This window comes from Entelurus aequoreus, linkage group LG12 (assembly GCF_033978785.1).
Source record: "Entelurus aequoreus isolate RoL-2023_Sb linkage group LG12, RoL_Eaeq_v1.1, whole genome shotgun sequence".
NCBI classification, from domain to species: Eukaryota; Metazoa; Chordata; class Actinopteri; order Syngnathiformes; family Syngnathidae; genus Entelurus; species Entelurus aequoreus.
This window is the reverse complement of record NC_084742.1, coordinates 10308295-10334083: the sequence shown is the minus strand read 5'-3', so window position 1 is coordinate 10334083 and position 25789 is coordinate 10308295. Positions and strand designations below refer to the sequence as shown.

The 25789-nt window shown below is 40.4% G+C and overlaps 1 protein-coding gene across 2 annotated transcripts in view; it reads right to left on the bottom strand.

The window, feature by feature from the left end:
- Positions 1 to 966: 966 nt before the first annotated feature.
- phf21b (PHD finger protein 21B) overlaps positions 967 to 25789 on the bottom strand; it is a 40225-nt gene continuing 15402 nt past the window's right edge. For both annotated transcript variants that reach the window (XM_062064647.1, XM_062064648.1), the window contains exons 3-14: positions 16756 to 17013; positions 15664 to 15747; positions 10847 to 11185; positions 10649 to 10771; positions 10532 to 10583; positions 10379 to 10455; positions 10248 to 10302; positions 10056 to 10078; positions 8213 to 8371; positions 6679 to 6745; positions 2812 to 2915; positions 967 to 2230 (exon numbers count right to left, since the gene is read on the bottom strand). In XM_062064647.1, coding sequence (XP_061920631.1) covers positions 2018 to 2230; positions 2812 to 2915; positions 6679 to 6745; positions 8213 to 8371; positions 10056 to 10078; positions 10248 to 10302; positions 10379 to 10455; positions 10532 to 10583; positions 10649 to 10771; positions 10847 to 11185; positions 15664 to 15747; positions 16756 to 17013 — 1554 coding nt within the window. In that variant the 3' untranslated portion in view covers positions 967 to 2017. The remainder of the gene's footprint in view (positions 2231 to 2811; positions 2916 to 6678; positions 6746 to 8212; positions 8372 to 10055; positions 10079 to 10247; positions 10303 to 10378; positions 10456 to 10531; positions 10584 to 10648; positions 10772 to 10846; positions 11186 to 15663; positions 15748 to 16755; positions 17014 to 25789) is intronic.

Here is a 25789-nt window from a genome sequence, read left to right as displayed (position 1 = left end):
TCGATTCAAAATCGATTTTTTTCAATTCAACGCGATTCTCGATTCAAAAACGATATTTTCCCGATTCAAAATGATTCTCTATTCATTCAAAACATAGGATTTCAGCAGGATCTACCCCAGTCTGCTGACATGCAAGCAGAGTAGTAGATTTTTGCAAAAAGCTTTTATAATTGTAAAGGACAATGTTTTATCAACTGATTGCAATAATGTAAATTTGTTTTAACTATTATATGAACCAAAAATATGACTTATTTTATCTTTGTGAAAATATTGGCTTATGAGATGCGATGCAAGTGTAAGCCACTGTGACACTATTCTTTTATTTTTATAAATGTCAAATGATAATGTCAATGAGGGATTTTTAATCCCTGCCATGTTGAAATTGTAACTAATATTGATACTGTTGTTAATATTCATTTTTGTTTCACTACTTTTGGTTTGTTTTGTGTCGTGTTTGTGTTTGTGTCTCCTCTCAGTTGCTCTGTTTATTGCAGTTCTGAGTGTTGCTGGGTCGGGTTTGCTTTTGGAATTGGATTGCATTGTTATGGTATTGCTGTGTATTGTTTTGTTGGATTGATTAAAAAAAAAAAAAAAAATATGAAAAAAAAAAATTTTTAAATAAAAAAAAAGAGAGAATCGATTCTGAATCGCACAACGTGAGAATCGCAATTCGAATCGATTTTTCCCCACACCCCTAATGTTTTACTCAATATAGGTCATTAAATCTCAGCAACAAGCTGTAATATCTTACTGGGATCATTTAGGACCAAAACCCTTAAAACAAGTAAAACACTCTAACATAAAATCTGCTTAGTGAGAAGAATTATCTTATCAGACAGAAAATAAGCAAATATCACCCTTATTTGAGATATTTAATCTTACTTAGATTCCAGTTTTTGCAGGGTATACTTGCTGCAATACGCACAGCGTCCGGCAGGTGTCAAGTGGTTTGACGGCACGCAAGACTGTTGTTGAAATGTTTATTCATGAATCTTTTTGTAAGAAGTTGGTAGAAAAAAGTCAACTACTACATTGGCATATTTAAGACAAAACCAACCACAACTAAAAAGTTGGAGCTCGCCTCGTCAGCGCCTCCTGGTGGCCTCGGACACATGTATTGTTTTTGCTGCTCCGTAAAAGAATAGAAAACAACTTTTAAGTGTTCTTTGTTCAAAGGTGTGCTCTAGTAAAATAGATCTGTTTCATCGCTGCACAGTTTCTCCCGGAGAAGATTCCACACCCGACCAGGACGCAGGAACGTTAAGTGTGTGAGCGTGGATATGTCTTGGGAGGTCATGAACACTTGCTTGCTATAGGGAGCGCTGCTATGCGTGGAGTGTGACAAGCCCGGTCAGAGGTCACATGACAAAATGAAGGCATTTGATCGTCAGCAAGCAGGAAGACGAGCGCGTCACGCTTGCGTGTTATTTTGGCGCCTCCTGGTGGCGTGTAGAAAAGAGGCAGTGTTGATGTTTGTTGATATGACGACTTCCTGTGGACTTTTTTTTGGCATATAAGAGTGATTCTTATGTTTGATCTAAAGATGCACAAACTCACCACGTTCTGCTCACACACGCTTCATGTGACCAAAGTTGCTCAAAGTCACGGTGTGCATCGCATTGATGATGATGATGATGATGATGAAGACGTATGTATGTACAATGATCTCAGGCATCAATGAAAATACTAAAATGCTAATTAGTGTACTTTTTTCCTCTTAAATACTTTCTTCTTTAGCTCTATTAATACTGAAGAGAAACAAAAAAAATAAACAACCGTGTCCTGAATTCTTTTGGCAAAAGTCAATAGCACGTGCCCGTATACACGCCGCGCCACGTGGGCCCGCGTGGGTGGGCGACTCGAGCATGTGGGACAGGAAATACGTTAAGGCCAACAACATGAATAAAAAAAGAACAAATTAAATCTCGTAAGCACTGGAGGTGTTTAGAAATACTTCTCGCTTCTTTTGTTCCACATCAGGAAAAAAAAAAAAAAAAGATTAAGCGCTGTGGGGGGGCTAGTTGGTGACGTCATCCTGGCCACGTTGGGTCTGGAGGGGCGTGGTCGAGGGCCCGCTTTTGATCCAGGACGGCGAGAGAAGCGAGGCGGCGACGGTGGCGCTGGTCGTCATGGTGACTTGGATGAGCTTGATGAGCGCTTTGAGGCGCTCCAGCGACGCCTGCGTGTCTCGCTGCTGCGCCGCCAGTCCGTCTCGCAGCTCCACGCAGCGCTGAGGGCAGAGTGCACGTTTTGATTGATTGATTGATTGAGACTTTTATTAGTAGGTTGCACAGTGAAGTACATATTCCGTACAATTGACCACTAAATGGTAACACCCCAATAAGTTTTTCAACTTGTTTAAGTCGGGGTCCACTTAAATTGATTCATGATACAGATATATACTATCATATATACTATCATCATAATACAGTCATCACACAAGATAATCACATTGAATTATTTACATTATTTACAATCAGGGGTGTGGAGGGGGGGGGGGTAGGATATGGACAGCAAGTAGTAGACATAGAGAGAGAGAGAGCGAGTTAGAGAGAGAGAGAGATCAGAAGGCATAAGAAAAAGTATCTGCATTTGATTGTTTACATTTGATTATTAGCAATCCGGGGAGGGTGTTAGTTTAGGGTTGTAGCTGCCTGGAGGTGAACTTTTATTGCGGTTTTGAAGGAGGATAGAGATGCCCTTTCTTTTATACCTGTTGAGCGCATTCCACATTGATGTGGCATAGAAAGAGACGTGACGCCACAGCACACGGACAGACTTGTACGCACACGCTATCGGCAAACGTCTTACTTTGAGCGTCTTGTTGAGCTTCTTGTCCTCTTCCTCTAGGTGAGCGCACTCCTTCTTCAGTTCGTTGTTTCGTCTCAGCAGGCGTCGCTTCTCCTCTTGTCGCACTGTGCACACATATGCACACGCACGTGAGTGGCATGTACTCAGCTCACTCACTCCCCTGAAACACCCCACTCATTTACATTACTCATAGGGTTGTACATCTCTTTGTGATGGACGATTTGATATGCATTTCAATGCATTGTAACCCATGCATCGAAAGGCATGGGTTACAATGCAATTCAAAAACAATATACAGTGGAGGCTCAATATACAAACGCCACTATTTACGACTTTTTCCGTTTTCAAACTTTTACATCACGTCAAATATGCTTCTTTGTGCGAACCATGTCTCGGCGTATAAACTAGGGCTGCGGATCTTTGGGTGTCCCACGATTCGATTCAATATCGATTCTTGGGGTACGATTCGATTATAAATCGATTTTTTCGATTCAACTCGATTCTCGATTCAAAAACGATATTTTTCCAATTCAAAACAATTCTCTATTCATTCAATACATAGGATTTCAACAGGATCTATTCAGTCTGCTGACATGCAAACAGAGTAGTAGATTTTTGTAAAACGTTTTTATAATTGTAAAGGACAATGTTTTATCAACTGATTGCAATAATGTAAATTTGTTTTAACTATTAAATGAACCAAAAATATGACTTATTTTATCTTTGTGAAAATATTGGACACGGTGTGTTGTCAAGCTTATGAGATGCGATGCAAGTGTAAGCCACTGTGACACTATTGTTCATTTTTATTTTTTTTATAAATGTCTAATGATAATGTCAATGAGGGATTTTTAATCACTGCTATGTTGAAATTGTTACTTATATTGATACTGTTGTTGATAATATTCCTTTTTGTTTCACTACTTTTGGATTGTTCTGTGTCGTGTTTGTGTCTCCCCAATTGCTCTGTTTATTGCTGTTCTGAGTGTTGCTGGGTCGGGTTTGGTTTTGGAATTGCATTGTTATGGTATTGTTTTGTTGGATTGATTAATAAAAAAATTAAAAAATTAAAATAAAATAAAATAAAAATAGATTTAAAAAAAAATAGATTTTTGAAAAATGAGAATCTTTACTGAATCGTACAACAAGAGAATGGCGATTTGAATTCGAATCGATTTTTTCCCACACCCCTAGTATAAACGCATCATTCAATCAGGGGCTGCCATTTTGATGACATCACTTCCTGTACACACGGACATGGCCCCTGCGTCTCATCCTGTTTACATCTTGTACACACAGGCGTGGCCATTTCAAAAAAGCTTCTACGGCAAGCGGCACTTCTGACGTGTTTTTCCACTATTTGTTGTACCTTGCGTCAGTTAGAGCTGTGTTAGCCTGTCTTTGAGATTACTTTGTGTGACTTGAAACACTTTAAATGTGTCCAAACTCTCACAATCTCCCTGTATAGCTTCAGGTTGCCAGACAACCCTTTTGAGCTAGCATTTTAGCTAGTTAACCTCCGGCTTGCGGCGCCTTCAGTTTGAGGATTTTATCAGCGAAGGGGGCTTTGTTCTGCTGGAAGTCAAATTGTGATGAGACTGAAAAAGATGCCACAGTGGAACTTTATTACAGCGAAGGAGAAGGCACTACCGGGACACAAGCCGATGAAGGATCGCCTCACACTGCTATTATGTGCAAATGCTTGCTGTGGCTACGTGAAGCCATTGATCGTTTATCACTACAAAACTCCCAGAGTGTTCAACAATGCCACAAATTTTACCAGAGAAGGTAAAATTATTTTCCTTTTTCAGCTTTTTATTGTAGCAACACAGTGGTTTCATGTTTTGGGGCGCACCAACAACACTTGTGTGTGCGTGTTGACATTTAAGCTTAATGTAATGTTGGTTTGATATAGATAGATAGGTATATATATCCATCCATCTATTTATTTTCTGCCGCTTGTCGCTCTCGGGGTACTGGAGCCAATCCCAGCTGCACTCGGGCGGAAGGCAGGGTACACCCTGGACAAGTCGCCACCCCATCACAGGGCCAACACAGATAGACAGACAACATCACGTTCACACACTAGGGTCAACTTAGTGTTGCCAATCAACCTATCCACAGGTGCATGTCCAGAGAGAACATGCAATCTTCCCCCGAGCCCGGGGATCGAACCCAGGACCTTCGTATTATGAGACACACGCACTAACCCCTATGCTGATATAGATATATATCTATAGACATTACATATTTTACTAAAATAGGGACTTGTGTTGAGGCTAGAACCAATTATTAATGTTTACATTGATTCTTATGGAAACTCTGCTTCACTATAAGAACTTTTCGATTCACGATCCATGTTCAAGAACCAATTAAGTTTGTATTTTAAAAACATAATATGATATAGTGTATAAATGACTCGATTCTACAGTTAGTATTTGTTGATAGACCTTCTTTTTTACAACACAAAAGAACAAAAACATTCATTCCTGTGTATATGTTACTTATGTTAGAGGATAAATAGTTAGGACCTTGGCACCAAGCGTTTAGGCCAGATCTGTCCAGTCTAAATCTATGAGCATGAACTGATGAATACTACTCAGATGAGGCCAAATGTCTTCTAAGACAAACTTAACAGTCTACTGATCAGTTGAATGCCATAAGAATAACAATAACCTGGATGAATGAGAACACCCATAGACAACATTCCTCTTCAAATATGAAAAAAATGCACATTCTATAAAAGTTACATGCTTACAGTATTTTCTAATTTGTAATACACAACATAAATCTCCAAAGATACTGTCAGGCACAGATAAAGTAAAAAGTCAACAGAATCACATGTCAAAAATACTTTTTTTAGACTATGACCAAAAACAGACTTGGCTGAATTGGGATGGTACAAAAAATATTAAATTTAATGTATAAAATATCAGAACAGAAGTCTTGGCCTTCAGTCCCATGAATACAAATACAATATCAAATGTACTTCAGAGCTGCTCTGCATATCTTACAAATTAGGTCAACTAGTCAAAAGTTTTCAGATGTAATTTAACCCTGTTGATACGATGGATGAGGACATGTTGATTCTGGAGGTCCTAAATCAAAGAACATATTGTCAGGCATATCCTCGCCAGCTATTTGGGGACCTCACGGGGGTGAGGGTAACAGGGGGTGCGGTTAGCAGAAGAGTGTGTTCAAAGCTTGCCAGCGATGTTGTTACTGCTGTGTTGTTGGCTACAAATACAAAAATAAAATCGTCGTTCTGCAAGGCAAAACTGTCATCTTTTCCACAAGTCAAGTCAAGTCAGTGGGTATTGACGGACGGCAAAGCATGGAGAAGGTCCGCTGTGTTGCTGTTCAGCAGCCGTTATGTACCTCGTGAAAATCTGGTGTCATTCTTTCGTGGGAAGCCCTGGCTCTCACGCTGATTTAAAGATAAACTGTCAAATGATTGCTACTTTCTCGTGCAGCGGGTCCATGTTACATCCATTCTCGTCTTCAGTCACGTAAGCAAGCGTGAGAATCTTTTCGCGGACAGCCATGGCTGTTGCGTTGTTTTAAAGACAAAAACCATCAACTGATCTCTATTTTGTCGCGACACCCGATTTGATATTTCTATACTCGATTCATCTTAAGATTCACAGCTGATTCACATCAAATGAGATGGCTGCTACTGACAAAGCAGAATCCCTCACTTGTCTAACCAGATATCCGGTCGCATCCGTTTATCCATAACAACCCTAGTTACTCACCTCCCTCACTCAGTCACCTCATGCAAATTACTCACTCACTCACCTCCCTGCTCCCCCTCAGTCCCTTACCTCACTCAAATGATTCACCTCACTCACCCACTCTTTTACTCACCTGTCTTATGTGTGACGTAAGACTGCACAAAGTTGTGAGGCCACGACATGTTCTCCTTATTCAGTACCTAAAGACAAAACGTTCAAATCATGAAGCCATACAAATATTTTCAAATTAAATGGAGAATAAAACATTTAAAAACAATAATGTGAAAGATGTTACATGTTACATCGTTCATGATACAGTACATGTCTTGCATATTTGTCAGTCTTTAGTGTAGCTCAAAAATACTTTGAATTAAATAAATGATTTAATTAAAATGATTTGAACAGATATTCATTAAGGGTCTTATTAGCCTTTTTGCTATTGTGACAAATACAGTATGTCATCTGTCACATGACAACCACTTTAAGTAGGGCCAGACTTAGGCTTTTTGTGGCCCTAAATAAGATTTGGTTTGTGTCACCAGCTTGGTCTTTAATAATACGTATTTATTATTATTATTATTATGATAATCATTATTAGACCCCTAAAGGGCCTCCACCCTAAACCTAGCGTCACCACCCCACATACACATTCAGTATTTTTACATGCACAAAAAAACTAAGGCTTCACTAAATTTGGTTTAAACAATGGGATTAACATATCAGGTTGATGTTATTGTAAACAAGTTTCCTCTTGCAAGTTTACAATCCCATCTATCCATCCATCACTGTACCTCTACGCACCTGCGTGTATCTCTACGCACCTGTGTGTCTACCCAATGTGATAACCCCGAAGCACAGTAGATGGCGCACTTCATGATCAGAAATGTCTTAAACCAATAATATTTCTCATCAAGCACTTAAAAGTAGTGGCGTTATTAGGCCTTTTTAAGTGGGCTAAAAGTTACCTAAAATAGTCTTAAACGCTCCTAAATTGTTTGGTAATATTTTTTTGGTTCTTTTTTTTTTTTTAAGTTGTTTATTGGTTGTTTTTTTTACAAAAGAGTGCCGACAAATTTGATATAAAGTAGCCAGAATGGGAGTTTTAATAATCATACAACGTGTCATTATTCACTTAAATATGATCAGGGTAGTGTAGTGTAGGGTAGTGATTAGCGGAGTCATGTAGGATTATAATTAGTGGACAATATCCTAATAATACATCACCATTATAATTGTTATCACGAGTGCATCGACTGGGGTTTAAGCCTACTCCGTCTGTAAAAACTAGCGGCGCCTCTGTTTCGAACTTTAATCAAGGTTCCTTGAACCTATGAGATGCAAAAGTAAAACTAAAATATAACTTTGTCCGTATATTTTTATTATTATTTATGTCTTACTATTATGACATCGTCTTTTATAACTGACAGATTTATATGAAAGAATAAAATCTTCAAATATTTACAAAAGCCGAGACCATGACCCTACCCCGCTAGCGGTTGTGGCTCTAAACACCTGCATAGAGTGTTTATGCGACGGGCAAGCTCTGATTTTATAATGTTTCCAATATGTCACATAGAAACAAAGTTGTAAAGAACACATTTGAAGTCTTCTTGAAGTCTTCTTTCGGGTTCATAATGACAATAGTACCATGCAAAAAGTTCTACTACCTTCTTCTGGCACTTAGGGCAGTACCAGGGGCCCCTGGGGGGCGTCTTGAGGGGCGGCTGGAGGCAGTCGGGATGGAAGGCTCGGGGGCAGTTGTGACACGGCTGCAGCTCGCCGTCCTCTTTGCACACGGCACAGTGCTCGTCATGCTCCACATCATCCTGCAGAAAGAACGCCACGCTAACGTTACTCTCCTTACGCAACAGCGTACAGGAAGTATGAGCTAACAAAGCGTCAGACAAAGGCACAAGCACAGCTGTCAACAGGGAGCATTTGGATGGCCATCTCCACAAAACCAGAGCGACAATCCGTGTAGGAGCTGCGTGTGTATGCTGAAGAGCTCAAGCTGTACGGAAAATATAAGCTATTCGCAGCAACTTTTGGAACGTGAAAAACAAATAGTTGGAAGGTATTGATGCTGAAATGTTTGTTGCAATATCCTAAATGAGATCAACGTTTTTATCTTGGAATTGGTTGAAGAAAAAAATATATTTATCTCCTGTTATTTTCAATGGAAATTATGGGAGTATTTTAGATTGCGTCCATAGTAAGGATGCGCCGATCAATTGACGACCGTTCAGTATTCGCCGATTTTTGTGAAAAAGTATGTGATCGGTCAATGCAGATCACAAAAGCCTCTTCCCTCTTGCAGATACTTTTTTTTGGGGGGTATCTTGGCTGACAGAGGCGGCTAGCAGCTAACTGTTAATGTCCGTACTCAATTTGTAGCTGCTCCCCTATATTAATATTCCTCTATTGTCGAAAATAAACTGCATTTCTTAGTCTGCTAAGTCTCACTGGAGGATGAGGCTAAAGATGTTGCACACTTGAGTATAAAGAAGCAGGATCAGAAATGTTAATAATTAAACTAGCCACAAAGCAATTTTAATACACAAGAAATAAAGTTAAGTTTAAGATGTGTAGGAGGAACTGCGTTACAACAGAAAGTAAGCAGCCATTAACAGGAAATCAACAAATATTTTAATAAGAGTCTAGAGAGGAGATAACAGAATGGTGCTCTGTTACTCGATCCATAAATCAGTGCTAACCAAGGGTAGTATAAGTGAATTATATTTATAGGTGAATTATATTTTATATAGCACTTTTTCTCTAGTGACTCAAAGCGCTTTACATAGTGAAACCCATTATCTAAGTTACATTTAAACCAGTGTGGGTGGCACTGGAAGCAGGTGGGTAAAGTGTCTTGCCCAAGGGCACAACGGCAGTGACTAGGATGGCAGAAGCGGGGATCGAACCTGGAACTCTCAAGCTGCTGGCACGGCCGCTCTACCAACCGAGCTGTACCGCCCCCATAAATATATGATCGATACTTGAATGACTAAATAGATATTTTTATTTTCACAAAATATTTTTTGTTTCAATTTTGTTAATGTTTACAAACTCAGGAAATAATTTCCTGGACACAGGAGGATTTTGAGGGCAAAACCCAAAATATTTAAAATACTAGTAGATGGTAGTTTTTGCTTTGGTTTAGTTATTGTGTAACAATCATATGTAATACAAGAGAATAAGGAACTAGTTTGAATGTGAAGATAATATTGTTAAAGTGTCAATAACACTTACCATAAATACATTACAAATTTACAGTAAATGCAAGTGATCGATATTGGCCATTCTCACTCATGGATGATCAGTATCCGAATCAGCAGCATAAAACTTGGATCTCTAGTCTATAGATATCCATCGTTTGACAAATGATCCCAACATTTTAATGTTGTAATTATTTCAATGTGTTAAAGTGTGGAAGTGGAATAAGAATACAAAAAAGAAGAGTAACATACGTGTCTTCAGCATTCACACAACTACAAGCGCCATGTGACCTACCTTCCAGCAGAATTCCTCAGAGTCTAGCATGTGGATGGAAGCAGAGCACACGTTAGCAGCAACAGACAAGCGCACACGTTAAAAGCCATGCAGCAAGCTAATGATGGTGTTCGTAAAATCGTTAGTAAGAAGACATGATTAATATGTTCCTTAAATGAATATTATACTGTTGTTGCTGCTTGTTGGTTTTACCTCGTGCTGACAGGAAGAGCGAGCTGCTCAGGTAATGGGACGTCAGACGTTTGCGCTGTGGGCAAACAAACAAGCGTGAGTCAGGGTGGACAAGACGATAAAGACAATAAAACGACAGGAAGGAGAAGTACCTCTGGTTCAAAGAGGCCGCTGTAGGCAGGGTTGGCTGTGCTCCGCCTCTTCCTCTCCTGTCTCTTCATCTGGATCTCTACTTATAGCAAAAAGATGGCTGTTAAAAATGGCTCGCGGCCCACAGACAAAGAAACGCTGACACTGCACGTCACCTTCCAGGTGCTCGTTGGTGACGAGGCCCAGGGAGACCATGAAGGAGATTTTCTGTCAAAGACATGACGTTAGTGGCATACGGACACTTCCTGTTGCCCACTTCCTGTTCACCTTACCTCTGCATCCTCTTCCTCCTTGTGAGGCGTGGAGCTGGGAGCAGAGGGGGCTTCTTGGGATGGGAGTGTGGAGGGCTGGGAGCCCTCACTGCAGCTGGGGGCTTGAGGCTGGATGATGATCACCTGATTGAACGCACCCACACACACTCTTTTACATCATGTTGTGAACAATCAATCAAAACAACGAGAGTTGCACACTTTGACAGCCTCGCTGACCGCCGACACGCCGTTCGCCGTGGTGGGAGAGGCTGCGATGATGGCGTAGGCCACACCGGGTCCCGCTGATGCGTGCTGGGAGGGGCTGCTGGAATTGGCGTTGCTCGGCAGGCTGAGGGGCGCAGCCATAAGCGGAGACGCGGCGTCGTTCTGGCCATTTGTGTGGTGGTCAGGACTGAGCGTGCAGTTCGGGGTGGGCAAGGTGGGGCCCAGGTTCTTGGGACTGGGCACAGAGGTGGTCCTTGGCTGGCTGACAAACTGGGGGGGCTCCTGGCAAGGACTGTGGGGAAGGCTGTTGGGAATCTGGGTCTTTGGCCTGACCTGAATCCAGATGAACAGCAATATGTATATGAAGTAACTTTATCAAATTGAGTTAGTAAAGAAACAGCACAGACAAATGTTTATAACTATACAATCAAATACATCAATCAACACTTCAATGTTTCAACCATTTCATTGGCTCTTCAATGTGTCAGTCATCATTAAAGGGAAACTGCACTTTCTTGGGGGAAATTTTGCCTATCATTCACGATCCTTATAAGACAAGAACACATGTGTTTTAATTTTTTTATTGGCCCTGTGATAAGATGGCGACTTGTCCAGGGTATGCCCGGACTTCCGCCCAAGTGCAGCTGAGACAGGCTCCAGCGCCCAGTGATGTTTTTATTTTTTTATTGGCCCTGCAAAAGGTGGCAACTTGTCCAGGGTGTACCCTGACTTCTACCCGAGTGCAGCTGAGATAGGCTACAGCGCCCAGTGACAAGCGGTAGAAGATGGATGGATGCATTCTAACTCATAAATAACAGAGCCAATGGGGGTCGGCCTAAGCCGCTTATGAAGCGCTCTAAAATCATCCAAAAAACTCCATCAACGTTTTATATACCATATTTTTCGGACTACAAGTCGCAGTTTTTTTCATAGTTTGGCCCGGGGGTGCGACCTGTGTGTGAAGTTATTAACACATTACCGTAAAATATCAAATAATATTATTTAGCTCATTCACGTAAGAGACTAGACGTATAAGATTTCATGGGATTTAGCGATTAGGAGTGACAGATTGTTTGGTAAATGTATTGCATGTTCTATACGTTATAGTTATTTGAATGACTCTTACCATAATATGTTACGTTAACATACCAGGCACGTTCTCAGTTGGTTATTTATGCGTCATATAACGTACACTTATTCAGCCTGTTGTTCACTATTCTTTATTTATTTTAAATTGCCTTTCAAATGTCTATTCTTGGTGTTGGGTTTTATGAAATACATTTCCCCAAAAAATGCGACTTATACTCCAGTGCGACTTACACACCCGGCATGGTTTTTTCCTTCCTTATTATGCGTTAGAGTGTCCGCCCTGAGATCGGTAGGTTGTGAGTTCAAACCCCGGCCGAGTCATACCAAAGACTATAAAAATGGGACCCATTACCTCCCTGCTTGGCACTCAGCATCAAGGGTTGGAATTGGGGGTTAAATCACCAAAAATGATTCCCGGGCGCGGCACCGCTGCTGCCCACTGCTCCCCTCACCTCCCAGGGGGTGAACAAAAGGATGGGTCAAATGCAGAGGACAAATTTCACCACACCTAGTGTGTGTGTGACAATCATTGGTACTTTAATTAATTAATTTTCGGCCGGTGCGACTTATACTCCGGAGCGACTTATACTTCGGAGTGACTTATCGTCCGAAAAATACGGTACATGCTGTTAAGTATGTATGTAATGTAGTAACAGGCACATTCATAATAACATGTCATATTTATGTATTTTTTTAATTTTAAGCATACGATGCAACAATCGTTTTTCCCTATAAAAACTGCTAATCATGGCAGACTTCATGGGAGTCAACAACTACTTTGAATGATCCAGAACCTTATATATTTAAGCTTGAATATAAGGAGAATGAGCTACAAGTTATAGAAGCTGTGTGCTAAACAGATCCAGCTTCAGTGACACACTAAGCATCACGCAGCAGTATCATGCTGAACAAGAAATACAAATTATGAAAATAAAACAATCACTCACTGTACAATGTCTGCTCTCACTGGGATGCAGACTAATGGGATGTTCATATCTTCCTATTTAGATGAAGAATTAAACATAATTATCACGCAGGTTAAAAAAAAAAAAAGGTCGCCACACACGAGCGTTTCTTCGTGTCTTTGTCGCCATCTCCAGGTCTAAGTTGAATGTCAAAATTGACCAACTTCTGGGTTTATGGCAATAACCTGCTGTACAAGTGGAAGGCATGATTTACAACCTAGAAATAACTTTTAAACAATTCAGAGGCAATGTAGCAGCTCAATATGTCAACACTGTAGCTACATAAGCTAGTTAGCTATCTGTGATCACAAAGCGGCTAAAAGTATTCCATCTACGTTACCGCTTATAATACAATATCACTAATATTTGGTTAATATTCCGGTCACAAGATATAAATGGAGTATATTTGGAGGTTTTTGGATGGTTTTAGGGGTGCAGTAGAGTCCTCTCATCTCAATTGTTAGCCACCTCATACTAGAATGCAAAAAAAGAAAAATGTTTGTGTTCTTGTCTTACATAGGGATTGTAAACGATAGGCAACATTCCAAAAAAGTGCAGTTTAAGCTCGTATGTAACGAGCCTTAGCTACGTACAAAAAAAGGGATGGTACTTTTTAATGGGCAATTTTACCATAACAGACATGTAAACAGTTTTCTATTAGGTCGAGTGAGGTGTCAGTCAAACATTCACAGTTCATTAGGTAGTGAGAAGTGGCTAATGCATATATGCTAACCGAGTTTACAATCAGGACCTGGAGACCTGGTCCAGGCACTATCTCCCAATAAAAAACAACCTTTTAAAAAAAAAAAATCCTGAAAACAAATAATGATCCGGATCACCCCCAAAAGCTAATCACTTGTTCCTCATCCCATTTCTGACATTTCCTGAAAGTTCCATCAAAAACTGCCTATAACATGTTGAGTTATGTTGCTAACTAACTAAACAGACAACAAACCCCAGTGAATACATAACTTCCTAGCATAGGTAAATATGCACATTTGATGAAAAACATGGAAGATGGAATACGGCAAGCTTCTAATTTCAATTATGTTTGCGACGAGTCTTATATTTGTGTTCATGGAGCCTGCAGTTGTAATTGTATGCTGGAATAATGTATAGAACTCCAAGCTCAGCAAAATGAGCTTCCCAATGATCTAAGCAAATAGTGGGTGGTGGTAAACAGGAGAAGAGGCCATGGCCTACTACCTACAGTATGTAATTTTATTTATATTTATGCAATCATTTTTTGGATTCATTCTATTTATGTACCGGTATGTGTAATTTCACACATTTTTTTCAGCCTGATGACTGCACAAACCATTTATGTCTTATTACATTCTCTATTCTTAGAAAAAGCTAATAATTGAACACCTTATCAATAATTGCTGAAATATAGAAAAGTGGTAGGATGAAATAAGCTCTACTTTTTTCTACACCTTTTTAGATGTTTTCAATTGTGTAAACATGTGATGCTATTCAATATAACTAATTAAATACAAATACTACACTGTTGTCTTAGGCCATGTCCACACGAACACGCAGAGTTTAAAAAATGCATATTTGGGGTTAAAACCATCTCCATCCACACAAGAGTAGTTTCAAAACTGTCTATGTCTACACACAAACGCATACACCTGCTGTCATGCACATTTTGTCCCATAAGAAGCCTGAAAAAAGCAGCAACAGCTGACTTGGTGGCATTACACCTTGTTTATGTTCATTTTGATATACTAGACGTACAATGACATGTGCATTATATTTTAAACCAGCCTGCACTTACACAGAGCCCTGGGAACATTGTGTATCTTTTTTTTCTCCAGTTTTTAAGGCATGCATGCACGCCTGTACTGCTGAAACCCAACACTCATAGAATTATAACATGTTCAGCAACATGGTGATGAATTGCATTCGCAGTGAAGTGTACATTATTTCTATAATTAGCACAACTAACGAGCCAAGGAAACGTTTTCAGTGCCTATATAAAGCGCATGGCCGTGCGTGTGCCGCTGCAAAACTCCTGTGGAATTATAAAACATTTAATCATCGATATAGTGGTATATAACATGTGCAATGAAGTGTATATCTTTAACAGCAGTACACACTACAAGGAGGACGCTACATCATGTTTTTTTAGTTGCTATGTCGCTTTTCAGACATGTGCACGTTCGCGCCCGGTTCCATCTACACAAATGGAAGCAACACACGAAAGTTGACTTCATGATTTGTCGTTAAATAAGGACTAAAAACATAAGATAAGTTTGCACCTTTCTTATGACACAGAGCAAAAAGTGTCAAAGTTGTTCCATCAGCTGGATGTTCCATCAGCTGGATGTTCCACAGCGATCATATCCAAAACAGCTGACTGTCATTAGCGCTGGAGGGAGTGTCACAAAGCCCATTTTGATGTGTCTTTTTTATTAATGTTGAATGAAAAGAGCAACATGTTTACGTTCAAACATACAATAAGTCCTCTCATAGTGTGTTTAAATTCAGCAAAGCAGTGTTGTTGAGCTTTGGAAATGACAGCGAACAGTGACATCATCACAAGTCTACTTTTGTACCGTGTACATGCATACGGTAAGCGGCGAGTTTTGGAACTCTACACTTTGGCCAGCATTTGCAAAAGTCTGCATTTTTAAAGAATAAAGTATACGTTTGCGTGTGGACAAAAGGCCTAAACGCAGAGATAAGAATGCGTTTATTAAGTATCCGTGTTCATGTGGACATGGCCTTATGTGCACGTGTATGTGTCTGTACCTGAGGTAGCACGGTGGCAGCGTGCCCGGCCAGTCGATGCAGAGAGCTGATTTGAGGCACCTTGATGGGAACAGCAGTGAACATCTGCAGACACAATATGACATCATCATTGTGACAGAGGCCAGGTGCATTGTGAGACAAAGATACTTTTCTGGTTTCATTATAAGGTCTTTTAAGTTTTTGTCTTCACTTCCTGTTCATTTTATCATGTAAAAAAAGAGGCCCAGCCTCTTCCCTTCTTCTTCAGTGGTAATCCCTTCATTCCGTGGTATTGTACTGCAGAGCCACTCGACCAGGAGGGGGAGGGGGAGGGAGGCGGTGCAGGCCAGTTCCCATGGAAACCGCACAGGAGAACATTCTTGCAGTGCGGGAGCTTTTATTTTCCTAATTGCTTCTTTTTTCTCCCAAGTCAAGCGTCTTGCAGAGTGGGGACAGGAGCAGAGTATACACTCATTTCCTGTTCATTCTGATACCGCCTCAAGACCAACAAAGCTCCGCCTCTATCAGTTGTCATGGTCACACAAAGTGCTTTAAGTGAATAATACTTTTTGACCTACTAGTGCACCTGTTGTTCCTGCAGCCGCTAGCAGAGGGCGCTATGCTTAGTATGCTATCAATTCACTGGGGTCAAAGTTCATTGCTGTTTTGAAGAGCAGATGTTTGTGCTCCTCTACTTGGATCAACTAACCCCCAAACAGCAGGAATGAGCTGTTTCCATGGCAACACTGCTCCTCAGCCATCCTTCATCACTCAATCAACATTGCCTGCTGTGGCACAAACCAAACACTTGGAAAAAACTTCCAAACGTGGAAGACTGACATGTTGACAACACACACTCACAGACTGGGAGCCATGGTGACTGCTCATGTGATCAGACCAGCCCCACCCTCTCTGCAGGTAGAAAGGCTCCTAATTGGCTGGGTTTCTTTTATTACCGTTAACGCTAAAGCGGCGCACACGCCGCGAATAGTACGGTTTGCTTGCTGGGTGGTTGACCGGCAAAAGGATTTCAACATTCATTAGGTTTATTATCATTCATTTAGTCATACACTTCCCAAGATGCAACAGTTGCAGCCCCTTCACAAGCATTACCTGAGAGGGAGGAATCTCTCCAGGCCTCCTGCTGCTCACTGGGTGGACTCCGGCCGCCACCACCCTGCCGCCCGTCTGGAGGTTGATGGGCGACGTCTGCAGCGACTCCGAGCTCGCCACCTTCTGTCCGTTAATGTGTGCCGTCACCATGGAAACGGGAGTCTTGGCCGGAACCACAGAGATTGCGATGCCCTGGCTGGGGGGCTTGATGAGAGACAGCGGCTTGGTAGTCCCTACGGGACAAGTTCTGACAGCCAGCTTCTCACACACACACACGCGTGCACACACACACACACACACACACACAAAAAAAAAAAACAGTCAGTTTCTAAAGCAGGAGTGTCACAGTCATGGTGAAAATAAGTGATGGCGAGCTGCAGGGTTGGTGGTGTCAGGTGAATGGTTTAAGATGTAAAGCCCAGCTGTTTAACAATAGCGTTGTCATGGTAACCAGAGAATGACTTTGCATACATAAGAAAGTGTTAGCCTGTCGCTAACAAGCTAACCTCACTTGGCCTACACTATTATTATGTTACATCCAAGAGCAAACAAGCACTCATTGCTTGCTTTTAAGGGGGTAGATGGTGGTCCCAGCAGGAATGCAGTAAAGGTCATTCATTGAAAGACGTCCCCCACCGAAGGACGAGTCATGTGACAACAGCCCTCTTGTCTGCCTCGCCAAGCTCAACCTCTTCATCATGTGATGAACATGCAATCGTCATCATCAATCACAAAGAAGAAGGTGGAGTCTTAAACAAATGCCCGTCACACTGAGCGGCCTCACGGCTGTAAACAGGACTCTGTCACGATGAAGGAGAAGTTGAAGTGCAGAGGTCAGGAAGATCGTCTTGCACCTCATTTCCTCTCATGACGGAAAAAAACATGGCGTCCGTAGAACATGAGGCTGTGTTTACTTCACTTTTCCACAAGTGCTTAAGAGGCTGCCAGATCTCAAACACACACACACACACACACATACATACATATGCCTGTACGCACGTACACAAGGGCAGAGCATCCTTCATAAAAATAGGAACTTTCTCTACTGTCACCATGTTATCTTCTTTTCCCCAGCCAACGTGAACATTTGGCAACTTTCTCCTCAGTGAGAGAAGCAGGCGGAGGGAGGGATGTTACCTAAGCAGGGGGCTCTGAGGGGGGAGGGGAAAATGGTGGTGGTGGTGGGGGGGGTCGGTACTGAAAGCCAGCAGATGGACCTCCAGAAACAATGGAGGCCGACAGATGCATTCACAATGAACAGCAACACATACAAAGCAGGTGTTCATCATTTCTTAGTGTTTTAGTGACTTTCAAAAGTGTCTACTTTATCATTTGTCACAAGCGTGTGAGTGCACGAGCGCAAGGATGAGGATCAAGTCAGAATTTGACATTAACTTTTCTTCAGATCTCATCATCATAAGTTAACATGTACACAACACACCATGTCTCTTGATCACTCTCTTCACAGACATTTGCAAACTTCCTAAGGGTCTTGTGGCGTTGAGGGGAAAAGGCTCTGTCCCCAACCACCAGCCACCTTCTTCTACTATTGAAGAGGAGGCGGGGCGACAGCCTGAAGCAGCGAACTGGGCGTACAGTACAAAGTTCAAAACTTGTCAACATGGTGAGGAGACGGCGCTTAGTCAGCTTGCTGATGTGTCATTTTAAGACTAAAATACTAACATGGAAAACATTAGATTTTTGCAGCACAGAGGAGGACAAGGATGGCTGAGACCAGGTTCTGACTGGTTGTACGCTTGCATCAGTACATTAAATTTAAAATACTGTGAATACCAAGGGTCTCCGACAGGTATCACTGCCAAATTTTGAGTAGCTGACCAAAGGATCAGGAATATTTACCTAAACTCTAACTATTTTTACGACCAAAATAGCATAAAGAAAATGATCACACATACAGTGTAAATCAAGTGCAAAATAAATGTTGTCAGTCATATATGATAAGACATTTAGCTGATCCTTTTCTGTGGTCAAAGTCTCATCACCTTTAAATGTTTACCTTTTTTAATCACCTTTTTCTGTCCGTTTTAATGGTGAAGACCACTTGACAGTGTTATTACCAACATTTAGATTGCTAGAAAAAAAAATATCTACCAGTTTTGCTGCCCGCTACTTCTCCATTGTACAATCTTTAAATAAGATATTTTTCTGCCTACTACTACTACTACTACTTTTTCTTTGGTAGTCCCTCCCCTTCTGCTACGTGTCCAAGATCTCAAGTCGAGGTGGGAATCTTCGGACAACTCACGATTAGATTCCGATTCAGGGGCTACAATTAAATTATAAATGGAAGTTTCATATTTATTATATTGTAGATTATCATATTGTATATGATTAATATATTGTTATAATATATATTATGAATGTACTATATTAAATTGTTAATAATATATACAAAAGGCTCCTCCTTTGCTTGTGAACGTGTGTGGTAAGGCGTCATGACCGGTTTGGGATGTGAGTGCGCAAAGCATACATAGATACGTGAGAACTGTAGCTGCCTGCTGAATAATAAAATCAACATCCCTACTTGGCAAGCAGGAACCCTTTTTTATTTTCATGTCTTTTAAAACCATTGAATGTTCAGACACTTTGCCACCAGTTGCCATAAACTTGCACCTTAAAGACGTGTCAGCTATCTACTCAGTCATATCTATGGCTGATTGTTGTGCCACACAGTGTAGATATTATTCTTTGTCCTGACCAAATAATCTACTTGCTAATTTCATCTTCATTGCTGGTTACTCTCTGCTTTAATGTTGTTTCAATCACATGTCTGTTGAACTGTACAAAGCATTCATTCTGTTATCGTTACATTACTGGCTTTGCGCCGCAGCTATCATAGCTTGTCCTCATCTCTTGCCTCATACGTGTGTCTGCACTACTTCTGCATTTTAACAGTCTCTGCTGATTTATTTAACATAAATAAGAAATTGATAATTAGACATGTGTTCATTGATTTAGAATCGTCCACGTTCCAATTGTCATGCATCGAATAATCGGGGAAGGCTGTTAAGAATCTGCGTCTTTGGCCTTGAATAATCAATAATTTCCCCCCATCTATGGAAGGTGGTGAATAGGCCCTCATCCACCGCAGAAAATTTTCCAGGAACTTTCCCACTTACTCGTGCAAATAAAGTTCCCACTGTGTTTCCACCAAAAACTATATGGGTAGATTTAGTTTTTCAGGAACCTTTAGGAGTTCCTCCAAGCTTGGTGGGACTTTTCGAAGCTACCCGGAACCTTTTCGGGGGCGGGCTGTGCTGTCAAACGCTGATTAGTTGAACACTATTGGCGGCATTCCTAAAACCTATTTTTCCAACACACAATTACCATTGCGGAGTAAAGTTATGCAAGGACGACTTGTTTATTTCTTATGTATTTATATTACAACAAACTTGACTACAAAGGGAAAGAAGAACGAGAGGACTGGCAACTTTTGTGGAGCATCTTTGTGCTGAAGAACGCTGATCAGGGGAGCTATCTTGCAGTGTTTTTACTCAGCCATAGTCTTTAAACTCTATGCTGTTTGTTGTTGTTTATTATTTTTTAAAACTTAATTTCAATACGCAAAGCTATGAGAGGACAACGGACTCTTTTAAACACATTTACAAAAGAGTATGAAGCCGGACTCAGCTGCTTACTACTCTGACATCTTTGGATAAATGTGAAATAAATGAGGCAGTACACAAGTGGTAAGAAAGTAAATAACATCAAATATTAACAATTTACTTTATTACATGTTATACAAGTAGTTAGTGACACTCCATTTGTGTAGTTGTTAGCCTCAATCCGAGTGAACCGAACGTTAATGCTAAAAAGCTAACGCGAAAGCCGATGTGTTCGTGTTGTTGGCGTAAGATAAACACTGACTTTTTTTCTTTACATGTTGTTATTTACAGCTGAAATGGACCAAAAATAATTGCCTGACCCTCATGAATTCAGCATTTACTGACAGGACGACTTTCTGACTGTTGGAAAATGTGGACAAACACCTGACTTTTTATGAACAATTCAGTAGACTTTATTTTTTAAATCATATCGTTTTGTATATTGTTGCTTTGTAGTTAAAGGGAAACTTCGGTTTTTTTCAACCTGGGCCCTGTTTTCATAATTTTTTCTGTATATGTGAGTGCTGGATAAAACATTTTTTGAGGTCGCGCCAGTATTGAGCAGGGCAGGCAGCCTCCAGCCCAGCTAACGCTCGTACACAGGGCAACTGGCTCTCGTCAAAATTCGGCCTATAAACATGCATTTTTTTCACACTGACAGGCTCAGATAGTTACAATGAGTGTCCGACAACATACTAGAAAGGAGAAATTAACGTATGTCTCTACCTTTAGCTGGAGATCGCTGTTTGTTGTGAGCTGTGTCCAAATCTCACCACGCTACAAATCTCGTTCCGAAATCTCGCGATAACTCGCGACAAAACACCGGTGGAAAAACAGTTACCTGACTGAGGTGAAGAGAGATGACTGAAGTCTTCGGTAATCCAACAGAAAATCACTTCAGTCATCTCTCTTCACCTCAGTCAGGTAACTGTTTTTCCACCGGTGTTTTGTCGCGAGTTATCGCGAGATTTCGGAACGAGATTTGTAGCGTGGTGAGATTTGGACACAGCTCACAACAAACAGCGATCTCCAGCTAAAGGTAGAGACATACGTTAATTTCTCCTTTCTAGTATGTTGTCGGACACTCATTGTAACTATCTGAGCCTGTCAGTGTGAAAAAAATGCATGTTTATAGGCCGAATTTTGACGAGAGCCAGTTGCCCTGTGTACGAGCGTTAGCTGGGCTGGAGGCTGCCTGCCCTGCTCAATACTGGCGCGACCTCAAAAAATGTTTTATCCAGCACTCACATATACAGAAAAAATTATGAAAACAGGGCCCAGGTTGAAAAAAACCGAAGTTTCCCTTTAAGAACTGGAACCTAATATTGTCTGTTTATGTAAATGGTATCAGTGTAGGAATATAGTAAACCACTCCTCCATACGTCAGCCTGATTTGTATAAACTACTCTGAACTGTGAAATGCGGTGGAAACACAAACCACACTCTTCTACAGGAACCTACACTTTCAGGAACTAGTGGTCCCAGGAACCAAAAGGAACTTTTAGTGGAAAAGGGCATATTGTACCATCACTGATCGCACATATGCATTTACAGGCCTAAGGCTATGTTCAAACTGCGGGGTAAGATGTCCAAATGGAATGTTTCTTATTTATATCTGTTATTTTTAAATATTGGTTTCAATGGTGTAGTTTGTAAACACATGGAGGTAAGAAACACTCAAACAAAAGGGAAATTTGACAAACTGTACTTGTATATTTGTACTGCCTAAAGCCAGTATTTTCAACAATGTTAAAAGGCTGGTCATCCAGCACCCTGATTTCCACAATGAAATCTCTTTTTGACCTTAGGCCATCTCTCTGGCAAACTTTTTGCACTCTTCCAATCGCCACAGCGATGGCGACAAGCCCTAGGCCTTTTTTGCGTCATCTTTAGTGCTGTATCTTTTGCAGCAAGCGCCTAACACTCTGAAAAAACCTGTCGTAGCAATGCTGGCGCTTCAGGTGGCTGATAAGGTTTGATGGGTTGCCTTTTTGTAATTTTCTGTAAAGCACTTTGAATTGCCTTGTGCTCTATAAATAAACTTGCCTTTTATCCTTAAATGTTTTTAAAATCTAAACTGAGAGCATTTGAAGGAGCCTTAGTTATCCGTGACTGTTTTACTTGATGTCCATCCTGTCATTTTAATGTGTAATGTGAATGTAATTTTATGTGTAACTTTGCTGCCTCTTGGCCAGGACTCCCTTAAAAAATAGGTTTTTAATCTCAAATTTATTTTTCTGCTGGTTCAATAAAGGTTACATAAAAAAATAAAATAAAAATTGACAGTATTTCCCGCCTTGAATGTTAGCAGAACATTTGGTGCAATTGACACGTGAAAAGTCTTCATCTAACGATCAATGCCATGTTTGTTTCCAATGAACTATTTACAGGCAGGCTTACAGCAAGACTGGTAGGCACTTTATTTGGTCACCCGAACCCTCCTACAGTACATGACTGCTCATCTCACCTCATTTGAGCACTTTTATGTGGTAATCTGAGCTATTTTTCTAGATTTATCAGTGCAGGGTTTCCCCTACATGTAATTGATTGTCTCGTAGCACCACAACAAAATAAAAAAACGGCACATCTTAAAAATCAGTGTTTTTTTTAATGTGAAAACAAATGTAGGTAATATATTGTATTGTATTGTACATAGCCTATTATTTGCACACTGTTAACTTGTGATGCACGGAAAATTCGATCACCGAAAAAAAAGACTGAACCCCGAAACAGCAATGTCGAAACAAGATGTTGGGATGATGTAGAGCAAGACGTATGCATTTGTCTGCAGCGGAGGCGGCATTGCTGCGATGTGGACATACTTAATATAATACTTCATATATCCAAAACATACCCACACACAGCGATTTACAAAATGTGTAATGTGTAAATTCTAAGAGTGGTTTGCGTTCAAGGAGGGAAAGTGTGGGGGTTGGCAATAATACCGAGGCTGCGTCTCCCGCTCTTCCCGCGAAACGCGTCCATTCCTGCTTCGTACGCCAGCCACGACCTAGCCCTTAGAGCCAATCCTTTTCCCTAAGTTACATGCTAGACACTGTTCACTTTGGAAACTTGCTGTGGATATGTGTACAGTCTGTTATATTAAACAAAAAGCAGCAACAATTGAAAACTAGAGCAAAACAATATAATATAAGATGCTATATTTTGATGCTAAATACAGATATATTTTTAAATGTATATATAACTTTTTTTTTGCATTTTTTAAAATAAAATATGCCTCATTACCAATTATGCAAATTATATGACATCTCGACCACACCCAAACCCATTTGTATTGGCAATCTGAGGGAAACCCTGCAGTGTATCGTCAATAGTTTCTAAAAAAAATAGCTGTCTAAAGCAGTTCCTTAACCACTGGGCTGCCAAAAAATATATGTTTCTCAACTGTGGTCCGTATGGGCCACAGTGGTACTCAGTTGTAAGTAGGGCTGCAACTAACGATTAATTTGATAATAGATTAATCTGTCGATTATTGCTTCGATTAATCGATTAATAATCAGATAAAAGAGACAAACTACATTTCTATCCTTTCCAGTATTTTATTGAAAAAATCCAGCATACTGGCACCATGTTGTGGACATTGGGGGTGCAGCATACACCAATAATAACACAGAAATTTAACTCATCAGAACGGAATCAGATATTGTACACGTTTCTGTTGTGAATAATAAAGGATTCATTTTAGGCTGCCTCTGAATAATAGCATGAAATATTCCAGCACCTTCATAACGTTTAGTTATACTAAAGCGTCACTCAAATCTAAATATATTTATATAGCTTTATCGGCCCGGCTACATTGATCCATTATGAAACCAACCTGAGATATTTCTGTCCGTTACGTTTATTTCCAAATTGGTAACCGTGCGTTTTCTCTCTCAAAACGGAGTCAAATGTGCCGGAGAAACACTATTATCAGCCCCGCGTTGCAACAAAGGCATAACGTTAAAGTTACTTACAAAAAAGCTGAAGTCATGAATGCTTGTTGCCACTATGGACTTAAAAAGTTACGTACTGTGAGTTCCTCCCTATATCCATGGCTCCAACATGTTTCTTCTTCAGGTGCTCCTGAAGCAATGTTGTACTTCCGTGCCATTTTGCAGGAAACGGTCTTCTTCGAAGTCTTTAAAGTGAAGTGTTCCCACACTTTTGACGACTTAGGTCGTACACTTTTCTCCATTGAAGCAATAACCTCAAGATGTTTCTCCGCTAAACTATCGGTAGTGTTTTCCTGCGCCATTTTTCGAATTTTTCCAGCAAAGGAGACGCCGTCGTCAAGTGAGCTGCACATGACGTACGCTGTTTTGTATTGTTTTTGTACTTATTTTGATTATTGTTTCTCAGCTGTTTGTAAATGTTGCAGTTTATAAATAAAGGTTTATAAAAGAAAAAAAAACAAAAACAAAAAAATAACCCAAAAATAAAACAAATTAATAGTATTAAATAAAAAGCCTCCGCGCATGCGCATAACATAGTTCCAAAGAATCGATGACTAAATTAATCGCCAACTATTATGGTAATCGATTTTAATAGATTTAATCAATTAGTTGTTGCAGCCCTAGTTGTAATACACTTTTAAACCACTTGTGGCAGTAGTGACAATTTCAAACAAACAGAAGAAGTATGGAGCTAAAGTCACAGAAGTTTCTTAAGCGCAAAATTATGATTAAAGTGGTAAGGCTATATTTTCATTTGCACTTTATTTGTATTGACAGTTTAGTTAAATTTATTGTACACAACATAACTGTATGTAGGGCAGCACGGCACTACAGAGGTTACCACTCGTGCCTCACAGTGAGAAAGTCTTGGGTTCAATTCCCAGAGTGGAGGTCTTTCCTTATGAAGTTTGCATGTTCTTCCCTTGACTGTGTGGGTTCCCTACGGGTACTCCAGTTTCCTCCCACCTCCAAAGACATGCACCTGGGAATAGGCTAATTGGTCACAATAAAATTTGCCCTAGTGTGTGAATGTGAATGCTTGTCTGTCTGTGTTGGCAACTTGTCCAGGGTGTACCTTGCCTTACGTCCGAGTGCAGCTGAGATAGGCTCCAGCCCCCCACCACCCCAAGGGCAAGTGGTAGAAAATGAATGGATGGATAATTGTATGTAAATTGTTTGTCAGTTATTTGTGAGTCCCTTCCTATGTGGTATATTTGGTTAGTATTCATTTTTCGTAATCAGCCTGACCTAAGGCTAAGGTTTATGTGTTAAATAAATATTTGTAATCAGCACATGGTTTCATATCATTTGACAAGGTTGTAAACTGTAAATTGGTTGGATATGATTATTGAATAAAATTTAAATCAAGAGTAAGATTACTAATACAGTGTTAATATTTGAGTAGTGGAAAAGTTGAGACCCGAGGTAAAAAATATTACAAACCTTTGGTTT